We start from the raw sequence: 15,559 nt of genomic DNA on the forward strand, positions 1-15,559 counted from the left end.
TTATACCTTCTTTGATTTCTTTTAATAGGGTCTTGTAGTTTTCGTTATATAGGTCCTTCATGTTTATTCCTAGATATTTTATTCTTTTTGTTGCAATTGCAAAAGGAATTATTTTTTCCACTTCTTTTTCTGACAATTCATTATTAGAGTATAGGAACGCTATGGATTTTTGAACGTTGATTTTTTTATCCAGAAAATTTACTATGTTTGCTTATTGTTTCTAGTAGTGTTCTAGTGCAGTCTTTAGGGTTTTCTATATAGAAGATCATGTCATCCACAAATAACGACAGTTTTACTTTTTTGTTTCATATTCGGATGCCTTTTATATCTTTCTTTTGCTTGACAGCACTTGCTAGAACCTCCAATGTTATATGGAATAACAGTGGCGATAGTGGACAGCCTTGCCTTGTTCCTGATCTTAGAGGGAAGGTTTTTAGTTTTTCACCATTAAGTATAATGTTGGCTGAGGGTTTGTCATAGATGGCCTTTATTATGTTAAGGTACTTTCCATCAATACTGATTTTGTTAAGTGTTTTGATCTTAAATGGATGCTGTATCTTGTCAAAGGCTTCTTCTGCATCTATTGATATGATCATATGATTCTTATTTTTTAATTTGTGTGATGTATCACATTAATCTATTTGCGAATGTTGAACTATCTCTGTGCCTCTAGGATGAAGCCCACTTGATCATGCTGTATAATCTTAATATATTGCTGTATACGGTTCGCTAATATCTTAGGATTTTTGCAACTGTGTTATGAGAGATATTACGATGTTAGTCATAATTTCCTCTCTTTCCTTTCTGATTTTGTTTATTTGTGTCCTTTCTCTTTTTCCTTTGGTGAGTCTAGCCAGAGGTTTTTCAATTTTATTAACCTTCTCAAAGAACCAGCTCTTCATTGCATTTATTTTTCTATTGTTTTTTGTTTGTTGTTGTTGTTTACAATTTCATTTATTTCTGCTCTACTTTCGATTACTTCTTTCCTGCTGCTGACTTTAGGCTTCATTTTTTTCTTTTCTTTCTAGTATTTTTTTTAAGATGAAGTGTTAGATTGTTTATTTGGGCTCATTCTTGTTTTTGGAGATAGGCCTGTAATGATATGAACTTTTCTCTTATGACTGCTTTCGCTGTGTCCAAAAGCTTCAATATGTTGTACTGTCATTATCATGTGTTTCTATGTATCTCTTGATCTCTCTTTTCATTTCTTCCCTGACCCAGTTATTCTTCAGTAGCATGTTGTTTAATTCTACATATTTGTGGTTTTTTCCAATTTCTTTTTGCAGTTGATCTCCAGTTTCAAAGAATTATGATCAGAGAATATGGTTGGTATGATTTCAACTCTCTTATATTTGTTGAGGCTATCTTTGTGTTCCAATATGTGGTCAATTCTTGAGAATGTTCCATGTTCACTAGAGAAGAATGTATAAGCAGCTGTTTGGGGGTGGAAGGCTCTGTAAATGTCAATTATGTCCAGTTGGTTTAATGTGTCATTTAAGAATGTTATTTCCTTATTGATTTTCTGTTTGGATTATCTGTGTATATTGACAACGAGGCATTTAGTTCTCCTACTGCGATAGTGTTTAGTTCTGTTTCTCCACTTAATTCTGTTCATAATTGCTTTACATATTTCGGGGATCCCTCATTGGGAGCACAGATATTAATAAGAATAATATTTCTCTCTCTTGGTGCATGATTCCCTTTATCATTATGAAGTGTCCTTCAGTATATTTCTTTACCTTTTTTTTATTTTGCAGTCTATTTCATATGATATTCTTACCACTACTCCTGCTTTTCTCTGAATGTCATTGGTTTGAAATACCATTTTCCACCCTTTCACTTTGAATCTATATTTGTCTTTAGAGCTGTGATGAGTCTCCTGGGGGCAGCATATGGTTGTGTTTTGTTTCGTGATCCAATCTGCAACGCATGACTTTTTATTGGTGAGTTCAGTCCATTTATATTTAGTGTGATTACTGAAATATGAGGTCTTCTTATAGTCACTTTATCTTTTGCTTTCTGGTAGCTCTGTGTTTCTATTGCTCTCTTGTTCTTGTGTTTCTGTTTTCTTTATTTTGGTTGGCTTTTGTGCCTTTTGTCTCTGGTTCTTCTCATTTTATGTTATATACTTCAGTTCTGAATATTTGGTTTGTGGTTATCTTTATGAATATGTAAAGGGTATACACACACACACACACACACACACACAGACAGATATAGTTGTCTATTTTCTTCTGCATGTGCCTTATCTCCATTCCCCTTTGTGAATTTTGATCTTTGAATCATCCCCTTTACAGGCATTGTTGTCTCAGGTTCTCCCTATGTATGCTGAATGTGCATTACTATCTTTCTATAGCAATTCTCTTCCTATCATTTAGGCTTATATTGCCCTGTTTTTAGTAAGGGTTGGACTTCTTTCTCTTTGCCTGATAGTCACCTTACTCCTAATTATGTCCTAATTATGTAGTTTTTTTTGTTTGTTTGTTTGTTTGTTTTATTATTTTGCTTCAGGTGAACTGACCCCTTTCAGTATTTCCTTTAGTGTAGGCTTTGTAGTGGAGAATTTCTTCAATTTTTGTATGTCTGGAAAAATCTTAATTTCTCTTCCATATCTAAAGGAGAGCTTAGCTGGATACATTATTCTAGGCTGGTAGTTCCTTTCACTTAATAGGTTAAACGTATGATTCCATTCCTTTCTTGCTTGTAAGATTTGCACTGAGAAGTCTGAGGATAATCCAATGGGTTTTCCTTTATAATTTAGCATTTTTCCCCCCTGGCTGCCATGAGAATTTTGCCTTTGTTATTGATTTTTGATAATTTTAATACAATCTGTCTTGGTGAAGGCCTTTTTGTGTTGAGATCATTGGGTGTTCTCTTGACTTTCTGCATTCCAAGCTCCAGCCCATTCCTTAGATTTGGGAAATTCTCATCCACTATTTGTCTGAAAATACTTTCTAATCCCTGTTCTTTTACCTCGCCTTTGAGAATTTCCATTATTCTTATGTTTCCTCTCCCAATGGTGTCAGCTAGTTCTTGTATATCTCTTTCATTATTTTTCATTCTTCGGTTTCCTTCTTCTTCCTTCTGGTTTATTTCTATACTTCTGTCTTTTATGTCACTGATCCTTTCCTCCATTTGATTGATTCTATTTCTCAAGATTGCTATTTCATTTTTCAACTCTTGCAGTTTGTGTGTGTGTGTGTGTGTGTGTGTGTGTGTGTGTGTGTGTGTGTGTTTTTCATCTCTAGAATTCCTAGTCTTTTATTTTTGAGGGTTTCAATCTCCTTACTCTGCTCATCAAGTTGTATTTTGAATTCCTGAAATTGTTGATATGACTCATTTCGGAACTCAGTGAGTTTTTTCAGAAGTACCATCTTTTATTCTCTATCATTTAAATTGCATATTTCTATGTCTATAAGCTTATTTTCTGGAGATTTTTCTCTTTGTTTCTGAGATGCCTTGTCTCCTTGGTTGTTCATGATGTTTAATGGACTATTTCTCCATCTGAGCATTAATGGAAGTGCATTCTGTTGTTTTTCCAGAAAGAAGATAGATGGCGACTAAGCCTCTTGGATCCTTGCTTTATATAAATCCTTAATAATGCCTTTTTAATTTCTTGTAGATATTTAATCACTCTCACTACTCTCAGTTTCAGTCCTTGTCAGTGTTAGCAACAGTTTCAATAGTGTTTGCTCAAATTTCTCTGATGCTCCGCAGTTTCATTCTCAGAGCATATGGGGAAAGGGACCCTTTGTGTTGTGGGTTGGGGTCTGCAGCTCAGCCTCAGTTTTGGAACCTCAGCTGGTAAAAATCAATTGTTGTTTCTCTGCTGTCCTGCTTCTCTGCTTTCTGCTCTGATGACTGGGCCCTGCTGCCAGCTGTGTGGAATTCACAACTCTCCCAGGCCGGGCTGTTCAGGGAATTCACCACACCTTCTCTCCCCCCCCTCCTCCTAGAAGGAGCTCCGGGTGGCTTTGGGAATTAGCTTCTTTACTTTTCGTAGTCTACCACCCAACACCTGGGGTTCTGACCTGTGGCAGCTCTTATGGGCATATCCCACGCAAAGACATGCTGGTGTGCAGTTTGGGTGTGTTTTTTGTTGAGTTCTAGACATTCAGCTTATTGTTGTTTCAAGGAGAGAGATCCGGAGATGTCACTCACTTTGCCATGTTTCTCCAAAATCAAATAATTATCTCTTAATTGCATATTTCATACTGCTAGTAGTGAAGTATTTTGGCTGATCTATTTTTATGTAGCAAACTATCCTTAATCTTTAGAGCATGAAACAAAATACAGTCTTTGCTTCACAATATTTGGTGACTGAAATGAAGTAACTTAAATGTGGAAATGGTTAAGATGACTTAAATGAGTCCATAAATTGTAATGTCCAGAATAGATTCATCACATACACAGATCTGGCACCTGAACTAAAGTGGTAGAACAGCTGGGCCTCTCTAGGTATTGTACTTTCTTTCTATGCAGTCTTTCTAAATGGCTAGCTTGAGCTTCCTTACAGTTTGATAGTAGTGAGACTTCTTTCAAATGTGTTCCCCAGAATGAATATTCCAAGTCAGTAAGACAAAACCTGCAAGGTTTGGTTACACAGCGTCTACCCATATTAAATGTGGTAGAGGACTACATTAGCGTCTGAATACCAAGAGGTGAAGTCCATTGTAGGGGCTATCTTTGGAGACTAGCTACTACATATAGCAATGTTACAAACAAAAATACTACTGCATCTAATGGAGTTATCATCCTTACTGGATGTAAGAAACCTCCTGTTTTGGAAACCAAATGTTTCATCTTTACATTTTGTCATGTATATACTTTTTATATTCTGCTATAATTACCATTTAAGATGATACCTATAGTTTGCTTTATAATTACCATCAACTTACCATCTATTTTCATTTTTTAGAGTGTAGAATTGATTTCAATGAAATCCAATTCAAAATATTGCCTCTAAGATATTTTGAGAAGATGATTTGTACTTTTAATTTTCTAAGCCTACATGATTGAATAAATTTGTTATTATTTGCTGTCTCAACAATAAAAAATTGTTATATTTATTCATGCTTATTATTCAGAAAATAGATTCTTGTCCAACAGTAGCTCAATAAATCCCTGTCAAAATGCTTGAATGTTTATTAAGGTTGACATCCCCTTGCTTTAGAGCAAGTTGACTTTCAGTCTGCATCTGGATGTGCCTTGTGTCAAAATATAATGGAGGCAACTCTGGTGCTAGATGAAGCAGTTTTGAACACAGAGCTGACCGTTAAGAAAAGCCTAAAATTGTTTCCCAATCAAGATAATGTTACTGTGACTTCACTAGATAGCTGAAATAATATATTTTCTAAATTGGATACATTAAGCAATTATTCAGATCATAGCTGAAACCGTGTAATTTTCTTCCTTTCAGTCCCAGCGGCGTGTCACATTTCACCTACCAGAAGGCTCTCAAGAAAGCAGCAGTGATGGTGGACTGTGTGACCACGATGTGGGCAGCCTTTCTAGCACATTCCATGTCCTGCCCCTTGGTTATCCTCAGGAGGATTACTTTGATCATGCTGCACCCAACAACCGCACTGAAGGGGATGGCAATTCTGATCCTGAATCCAGTAAGTGATGCCTCCCTATCCTGCAGTATAAATGGGCTTATTGTGTTTGCAAGTCAACCAATTGTGGCCATTTTAACAATGGCCATTTAATTATGTTAATACAAGTTACACATTTTTAAAAGGTAAAAATACAGAATTAGATGAAAGGCACATAAGTGGCAGTTTATAATATTTGAAATGTGTGATCATAGTTACTTTGAATAAAATGTATTATGAAATTTAATATAGTCATTTTGTTTAGGCATAGATAGGAATTTCTATTTATATATACATGTATTTATACCTATATAACAAGCCTTTTTATTTTATTTATTTCTTAGTGTACATATAAATTATTAATATATTTCATATAAATTATTTATTTAGATTTTTTTATTATTATTTTTAAAAGAGATAAGAACCATAGAAAATTATCTTTTTAAGGATATAAGAGATCCTGACTCCAATCCGGAGCAGTTAGTCTGAAGTTTTCAATAATGTCCTGAAACCACATGCTTTATGCCATGTTACTGTTTAGAGAGACATTCAGATTTGGTATCCAGAATGGAAGCATAAAGGCTATATGTTGAAAAATCCAAAACTGTTGAATTCTTAAAAAAGATTATGAAGTTGATACTAAGTAGAGAACTTCATTAAATTTATTATCTTGAATATGTATCGAACATCTGTGCTTCCTCATAGTTTTGGGAAATACAAAATTTGATAAGGTTGTGCATATCTCAGAAGATTCTTGAATTCTAAGAATTATAATTTTCTCCATATATGTTTTCTATACATAAAAGTATATAAGTACAAAAGTGCATACCATATATGTGACAGAGAAGAGACATAGGTATAAACAAATGTGAAAAAAGTAACTAGCATAAACATATAAAATATAAATTAATATAAATAAATCTAAAAAGTAATATAAATTATAAATTTTGAAAAGTTATCTTGAGCATTATAGACTGTATGTGTATATAATTTAAATAAATCATCTGGTTTTGAGAACAAAATGGCTTTCCCATCATTGTGTTTTAACCTCCCTATTTTTGAAACTCCAAAAACTAAGGGAAATGTATTGATTAAACACCAAGATGTAATCTAAGACTAAACATACAAAATCAATGGCAGCATAACACCAATCTTTTTCTCTTTACAAGAGTAAACACTGAATTTTAAAGGTGTTTTTAATATAAACATTTTATATACTTTTTAGTCACCAAATTTAGAAAGCTTAAATATCTGCTATCCCCATATTCAATTCTATACTTAGAATAATTTATCAATATTCATTTTGAGGATGAAACATACTATAACATGCAACGCTAATCTATCTTTCATTTACTAGGTGTAAGAGGACATAATGACTTTTGGTAGAAATACATAGTTGTGACTGTATCCACCACTACAATAAAATCAAAGGCAGTCTCTAATAAGAATATGATCGTAAGTAACGAATATGATTTAAAAAGGTGTCCTTGCTCTTCTTTACTACATAAATTATTATTTTAATTGTAGGCCTATCACTGTATTGTGAACAGATAATAATATAGAGATGAAATGAACATCGTTTTTATAAACTAGATAGAACTGATTCTTTTGCATGTGCTATAAGTCTTTTCTTAGAAGGTTGAACAGCAACAATTAAAGAATAAACTCAGAGTAAGCATCCACAGTGTGGATCTAAGTCTGAAATGAACTTTCAAGCTTAATGAGACTAAAATGGGATATTTTTGATAGTAAAAGGGGCAGAATTGGTATAGGTTAGAAATTACAAAACATTTAACATTTTGTTTATTGATCTCAATTATATCTAATAATAAGTAGTTGTTTTAAAAATATTCAGATTTACAGGAACTGATTTTATTTATAGTTAAGAATGTGAGTGTTAGCAACAATGTATGAACTGACATACTTAAGAGCTTTATTTGTAAAGCTTGTTTCTACTATGGAGTAAACATTTATCTTCTCTTATAATATGAACACTATTATTTTGACCATTAAATACTTTGTTCATAATTAAAGGATGAAGCAATGGCAAATTCCAAGTTAAAAAAATTCTTTATTAATTCGGCTTTATTTTAAAATTGAGATGGGTGCCGGCAATAATAGTAATACAAATAATACACTTTTGCTACTTGTTATTTTAATAAATGTATACAGAGGACAGAGATAATTAAAAATGAAAGTCCATTTCTGTATATGTCTAACAATATTTATGGGTCAATATTTAAAGTTTATTTTTACTATGAGTAATATTAACTACCTACTCTCCCGCTGGACCTGAAACTTCCCTCTAAACCATGTTCCAAAGAATTTTTTGGTTAGGCGTTCCATTTTGGACAATAAAGGGCCTTATTATTAAAAGTGCAAGAAGCACAACATTCCATTTCAAAAAAGGTCTATTATCTTAATAAGACATACTAGTGAGATTTTTAACATAGATGTGTGTTTTATTTTGATTAAAAAGAAAATACAGCTGATGCAAAATTTGCCAATGCAAAATAATCACTTTAATTCTTAAATAAAAAAAAAAAAAACCTTTAGAGCTCTGAAATAGTACATAATAATGGGTTTTGTGATATGGAGCAGATGCCAATAAACTGTGCAGTGTTAGTCGATAGCACCACAAATAAGAATGTAAACTGTTAGAGGAAATATATGCTGTCCATAAGCAATGGAATTAATTTATGCAGTTCCTGTTTCATATTTTGAAAGGCATTACATCCTCAATGTGCTTTCTTTTCTGCTAATGAATTGCCCAAAATAGTACATAGTTCTGAAAATTCCTTGTAAGTTTCATAAAAAACAGATAGAAATACAACTTTTATGAATAAGATTTCCCCCACAATTTGCTAGAGGGATTTATTAATACTACTTTAAAATGTAGTTCCCAGGTTGATAGAAATTTGCTGATTAGATGAGGAAATTTTGCTATCCATTCTCTGGAGTCCTTTGCCAAGAATATTAATTTTCTTTTTTAAGATAAAGAAACAAGAAAATGCAATCCAATTATTTTTTTTTTCTTTCAGGAGAAAGTTTAATAAAATATCCTCATTCCATTTGAAGGCTTTTTGAATTTTTTTAAATTGCATAACTGCAATCTTCTGACTTTACCTTTGGTATGAAGGTCACTTCTTGCCATTCTATGCAGTTTTGTCTTTCTTGGCTAACAGCCTATGTCCCAGAGATTTCCTCCCACCATAACCCCATCAAATATGTGTACCTTTTCAAATAGACCCTGCTCTTTGAAACTAGCTAATTTGGCAAAAACAGACACACATCAATCCAAACGATAAACAGCATTAACTGTTGTACTGGGTTACTGTGGATATTCTAACAGGTAATGTCTTTGCATTTTCAAAGGATCTTGTGAGGACACACAACAGTGTGGCCTTAGTAGAGAGCAGGGTGTGACTGTTACTTCTAGGAATTTTATATATCAAGATATAGTATTAATTGAGGACTGTGCTTTCCTCTTGGGAATACTTTAAACACACTAAACTACATTAGGTAAAATATAATGTATAAAGAGAAAAGATAAAAATGCTTTCCAATTTTTTTTTGTAAAATATTGCTCTGATATTATAATTCAGACTAAGTTTTGAGACACATGGAAATATTAACAAAGGTCTACCCCATTAAACATCAGAGATTTTTGAATAGTTCATACATATGAAGTAAGAATGTGTGTGTATGTGTTTTCTTACAGAGAAAGGTATCGCTACTCTCTCTGTTTGGGAAAGTTGGAGAGAAGGGTAATTTCTCAATTGCTAGCAATCTACTGGCATGTTATAATTTTAATGATCATAGATATCTATGCCTCTCTGGAAGAGAAATGGTGAAACAGAATGTTTCTAAAGAGATTCAAGTCAATCTTCAGTTTACCTGCCATAAATCAGTTAATTTTCAGAGAGAATCCTCCTAAGTGAAGGGGAACAAAGGACTTAGTTTAATCAGTGTTTTAATTTTCTTCAACTGTAAAAGTTATGTTACCTTCATTTTTAAAACCTTTTCACTGGATATGGACATTTCGCACATGAAGTCACTCTATTTGAAAATGTTATAGCTGATCTAGTGTAAAAAATTTGGAATTAAAGTAATAATACTTATGTGTAAAATTTCATCAACTTTTAAAAAATGTTAATGCCTTTTTTCACATTATAAACTTCTATGATACAGAAGAAAAATAAAGTTCTAAGAGCATTAAGAGCTAAAAAAGTTTAACATTTAAAATAAAGAAGAATATATTGTATTATTAATTTTAAAATGATAAATCTCTATGCTAAACTATATTTCAGGTTAACAACTCATTGACAATCATTTTTCATTCACTAGATCAGGTTTGCTTAGTATTCTAATATAATACTGATTAATTCACAAAAAAAGAAAGTAATTTATCTTTCCCTGGCAGCACACTTTGATTGATCCTCTACCGGTAATCTAATTACATGTTATAAAAAGTGGAAGACCAATTTGATTGACTAGAGTAGTACTCAGAAAAATGCCAAATTTTGTCTTGATCTGCTGAAACTGTTGGTATGAATAAAACTAGGATAATTACTTGAACATTTGATTAGTTGAATATTTAATTATAAATGTAGACAATTGGTAAAATTAAAAAAAATAAAACTATGAAATTTTAAAAGAATTAACTAATAATGAATCATGAAAATCCAGCCCTTCATAATTAAGAACATTAGGGGTCAGATATCTAAAGACAAAATAAAACTGTCCAAATAATTTTCCAGACAAATTTTGATATACAAGTACTGTGTTAATTATTCTCATCTGAAAAATTCAAAGAAAATATCATTTAGTTCATTAAAAAGAAGAAGCAGAATGGTTTATATATTTGTAGAGATAGTAGCCCTTAGTCTTCTGGAGGATGTCAGAAAATCATTTAAATCCACAGTTTAATCATATAACTGTTAATTAGGTATTTTTGTTTGTTGCCAAATACCCAGGAAATTTGACTTCATAGGCCCTCCATATTTTTTTTAAAATGTATTTTTTTATGGGAACCCACACATCAATTCCTGTATTACAACAAAAGGAAAAGTGAAGGCTGTCATTTTGTTAATATCATTACATGAAACAAATGGGAAGTGTATTCAACCTAAGAAAGAGAAGTTATGCTCTTTTAAAAGTTAATTATCAGCCTAGGGTAATTCTTTCTCTGTTCGCTATGTATTTGAAAGATAGTTTTCTATAACTGTGTTCATTCTTAGTCTGTAAAGTAATATCAGTCCATGGGAGTGAGGGGAGTAAAATAATTAAATAAATAATTTGAATCAATTCAGCAAACTAGAAGTCATGTATCTTGAAAGATAAATTAATCAGTATTTCTAAGGAGTGATATTATCAGTTGTTAGTCCTATTAGTTATGTCCCACTTGGTGAAAGGTTCTGAACTCAATGCTCCTGGATTCTGGAGCTATAAGATAAATGCTTGCCAACTTTCATTACCTTGCCAAGAGATGACATATAGCTTTATCCTTTATTGAAATAATAATAAAAATGTCTTCACATAGACTCATATTTTGAAAGCTAACAATAATATCGAAATCATTTATTTTTGTTCTCAAGGAAAAATCATTGCAGTCATAAATACTGTCTATGACTACCAGCTTATTTTAGTCTTCGATATGCTATATAAATAAAAGTGTATATAAATAGATTAGAAAAAATGGTTCCACCCGAGTTCAGCTGTCTGTCATTGATTGGGAAAGAATGAGGCACACTTGATAGTAGTTTATATATTAAATGAGGTTAAGCAGATATAAACAGTGATCTAATGGCAGCTGCTCCATAATATATACTAATTTTATCACTTAAACTGACTTGCTTCTTTATTCAAATTTATGAAAGTTTGAAAAAATATATCATAATAAGAAAATGGGTGAAACAAATCTTACTATACCATCCTATGATATCTAACTTTCCTATATGGGATGCAATCGCAACACAGACCAATTGAAAAATGGCTTATAATTTGCAGTATCTAGGCTTTGTGAAGGCAATGAAGGATTTATACTAGAGATAATCTTTAAAAAGTCACAAAGTCATGGATCAAAATGAAAAGCATATCTCTAAAGTTGGAAATTTGAAGACATTTACAGGATTCCATTTGGGTGACAGTCTCTAAGATGACTGTATTTTTAGTATTTTAAATCTAGTATGGATTAAATAGAGGTTTATCACTCAAAAGCCGGCCACTCTAAGCAAAGCAATCTCTTATCTTGTCTTTTCTGTTTGAAAATGACAAGCACTAAGATCTTGGCACAGCAAGCAATTGAAAGCCAATGCCATAAGGTCTGGAATGTCACTAACCTTGAATAACTAGTTTCAAGTTTATAGAGTGATAGAGAGTAGGTGGCCTTCTCTTCACCATAAGCCTTCTTTTGTATTCCAATTTTTTATTAGACTAACTACATCATATAATAAAGTTAATTTGACATTTATATTTATGAGCCATGAGGCAATTCTTTTTAGGACCTTCTTCTGTCTGTCTTCTGCTTTTTTTTTTTATCTTACTCTCACTCCTCACTTTTCTTTGCCTATAAGATAATATTGTTTGCCATTAGTTCATTTTTGTAGTTCTCTGAAAGATAATATAATTAGTAGTGCCAGATGTAACTTTGGGGTGATTCAGAATATTTAGTATCGTTAGCCACACTCCAATTTCTTGATTAAAAATAATTTATAAATATTAATGAATGAGGATCATTATAGCAACATATTTGTCCTTATGATACTTTCAGATTGTACAGTGGCTTGCAGCTCTCATAATGGCTTGCATTAACAGACCACTCAACAACTAGTGAGAGTATCAAGTAATTTATTAAATAGTAAATACCTATAGACAGTCTGTCTTACCAGGATCTCTGCATCTTTATTGAATGTTGAAGATTCTAATAGAGAATAGAAGTGACAGTGTTTGCTAAACAAAATATTTCCCCATTTTAATCAGTAATAGAAATTGTTGTTCCAGTGCCAATAAAACAAAAATAAAGTACATGACACTTTAAAAGTTTATTTTTTTCTCAGAAATTTCTTCTCTTGTAATTTGTATAGTTCTCAAAAGATGAGAAAGCAGGTGATTTTAAATATTATTTTAGGGTATTTATTTAAACCATACTTTTTTAAAAAACTGGTTGTTAACTAATAATTTTATCGTAATATTTTATTTTGTAATCACTGTTCATAAAATCTCTTTAACACAGACCATAGCAGATCATCTCTTTTAGGCCATCATTTTGCTTATTCCAGGGTTCTAATTCAGCACTACAATTAACTAGTTTTGTGGCTTTGGACAGGGCTTTTAACTTCACTGTGTCTTTTTTTCCCTAGCTATAAAACGAGGGGATTATGCTGATCAATAAATGCCCCATCTAGGACCATAATCTTGTAACTATTACAATCCAGAAATGTACATGTTCAGGTATTGCCTTTTGTATAGTCTTTGAATTTTAAAGCTGTAAGGGACCTCTGTGTCATCTAGGCTGACTCCCTCATTATGCAAATGAGAAGACTGAAATTTAGTCCTTTTAAGCAATAGTTTAATGTCCTGAACCAAGATTTGACGTCTATCATGTTTTAAACTAGAACATTCACTAATGTTAGTAAGTAGCTACCTTTTGCAATAAATGAAGCAATAGTTTGAGAATAGACAAGGATAAAATTTAAATATGTACTATCCCTCAAGGAGATTGTGGTTTTTATGGTTTTTATTTTTTTACAGGCTTTTTTTTAAAGTTTATCTTCAATTATAGTTGACATACAATATTGTATTAGTTTCAAGTGTACAACATAATGATTAGATATTTATATACCTTATGAAGTGATCACCAGCCATATGATCTCACTTATTTGTGGAATCTAAAAAATAAAGTAAGTGAACAAACAAAACAGAAACAAACTCATAGATATAGAGAACAAATTTGGAATATAGTTTTAATATATCCACATGGAAAAAATATTTTAATATATGTGATTAAATCCTATAATAATAATAAAAAACAGGTTTCCATTTAGCATCTTCTATAACTGAAAAGGCAATATGAGCAATATAAACTACTGATTTCTAAAATTAGTATTAGTGCTAACCAATGAAAGTTTTATAAGAAAAATTGCAAACCTGTTGAATGTTAATGGTCATATGTCAAGAAAGTTAGCTAATTTTTATTATTGTTATTCAACATAGATACTTAATTAGTGAATTAATTTGTGTTTGTGCTACTTACAGAAAAAATAGGATTAAAATGAATTGTAGAAGTCAAATTTCCTATTATATGGTGAAAAGCACATATAAAGAATCTCAAAGGGGTTAAAATACAGAATGAATATGTAAATATATCCTTCGTCCAATCTGCTGAAAACTCAACACTTCCTCTATTCTGAAATTCCTGTCATTCTATCCCACTTCAGCTTTCTTGTAGAATGATGAAGTTACAATTAACAGAAGTGATTTTAACAGACTCAAGTCTACTGTTAATATTATGCCGTATAGTAAAAATGTTTAGAGTAAACATTACAATAGTCTTTTATGGACAATAATTAGAACTGGAGAGGAAAGCAGGATAACTTTAGAAGCTAAAAAGGAGGCATGCTCTGCTCAGATTTTTAAATTATGTGAAGAAGTTTGTCTTACATTAATTTGGAAATCTGTTAGCTTTTATTTATACTAAGTTGATGACATGGAAGCTAATTCTCTGGATTGAGAAAGTCATGCTGAAATTAAAAAAAAATATTTTGAGCAAAATGATTTTTCATCTCAAAAGTAGCATTATTTTTACAGCACAAAATTATTAAGGCATGTAGAAATGATGATTTTAAATTGACTTTTAGAAGATTCTTTGTCTCATTGGTGGTATATTGCAAGGTTCACTGGCACATTATAGTTTTTGTTTTAATGGTCTCATTTTCCAGGGTTGGGGACATATTGTGTTTCATTTAGATCTATGCATGTCATTAATGCAGAACTGAACTGCACAATTCTTTCCTAATTGATAGTTCTATTTAACTGTACCTTGCCCATCTGTTTGCAAAATATGCGTTCGCATAGTGCATAAATGCTTCCTGGCTTGGATTTGAAGGAAGAACCAATTTTACAGAGGCACATCCATGTTAAGTCCCTTTAAAGAATGTAGCAAATAATCACATTATTTAAGACTAAATTAAACATTAACAAGGAATTCAGGGATTTTTTGCTTAATTCAGACTCTAGTTAGAAGGATGCAGAACTCATCAGAGATATTTTTGAAATATGAATGGACCAAAGGCCTCCACGGTTGTTAGATCATCATGTTTTTTGTTCAGCTGTTGCTGTTTGTTTTTTTCCAGAGATAATTTTCTATAAAAGCTAGTTTTACTAGTTTAGAACTATTGCAAACATTGAAATACTAATAGGTTTTAATGTTTTGTCTCCTCTCCCAGGGTCGATTCTGAATTGAATTAGACAGAAGAACAGGATATATTGTAAAACATCATGCAAATATCTGTTTTTATTCAAGTAGAAAATCAGAATTTCAGGATTCAACCAGAATTAAGTCCAAATATTGAAATTACAATTAAAAATGCTTTCATATTGAACTATTGTCTTCCATTCTGAAAGAACTAGCCATTATAGAACAGCTTAGCTTCTAAAATATAGTATCTGAAATCCAAATATCATGGGGAAAAATCTTAAACACACTGAATCCAATTCAATACCCATGTAAATCCTTGAAACATCCCCTCAGGGTTTCAAAGGATATGAAATGTGGCTAAGTTAAAACAAACACACACACAAACAAACAAACAAACAACTTTCACCTGCAAAGATCACATAATGCCCAATAATTTGAAGTGAATCTGTTTGTATCAATATAGGATAAAAGGAAACTGCTTGCAAGGCAGAGAATGACGACCACGGAATAGGTGAAATTAATCACATATTTTAAACTGAGTTTTCTG

At 31.8% G+C, this 15,559-nt stretch overlaps 1 protein-coding gene across 7 annotated transcripts in view; it reads left to right on the plus strand.

The window, feature by feature from the left end:
- PCDH11X (protocadherin 11 X-linked) overlaps nucleotides 1-15,559 on the plus strand; it is a 741,312-nt gene that overhangs the window by 506,118 nt on the left and 219,635 nt on the right. For all 7 annotated transcript variants that reach the window (XM_006921482.2, XM_006921485.2, XM_006921486.2 and 4 more), the window contains one exon: nucleotides 5,420-5,618. In XM_006921482.2, the coding sequence (XP_006921544.1) occupies nucleotides 5,420-5,618 (199 nt within the window). The remainder of the gene's footprint in view (nucleotides 1-5,419; nucleotides 5,619-15,559) is intronic.

The sequence above is a fragment of the Pteropus alecto genome, unplaced genomic scaffold, assembly GCF_000325575.1.
Source record: "Pteropus alecto unplaced genomic scaffold, ASM32557v1 scaffold119, whole genome shotgun sequence".
NCBI lineage: Eukaryota > Metazoa > Chordata > Mammalia > Chiroptera > Pteropodidae > Pteropus > Pteropus alecto.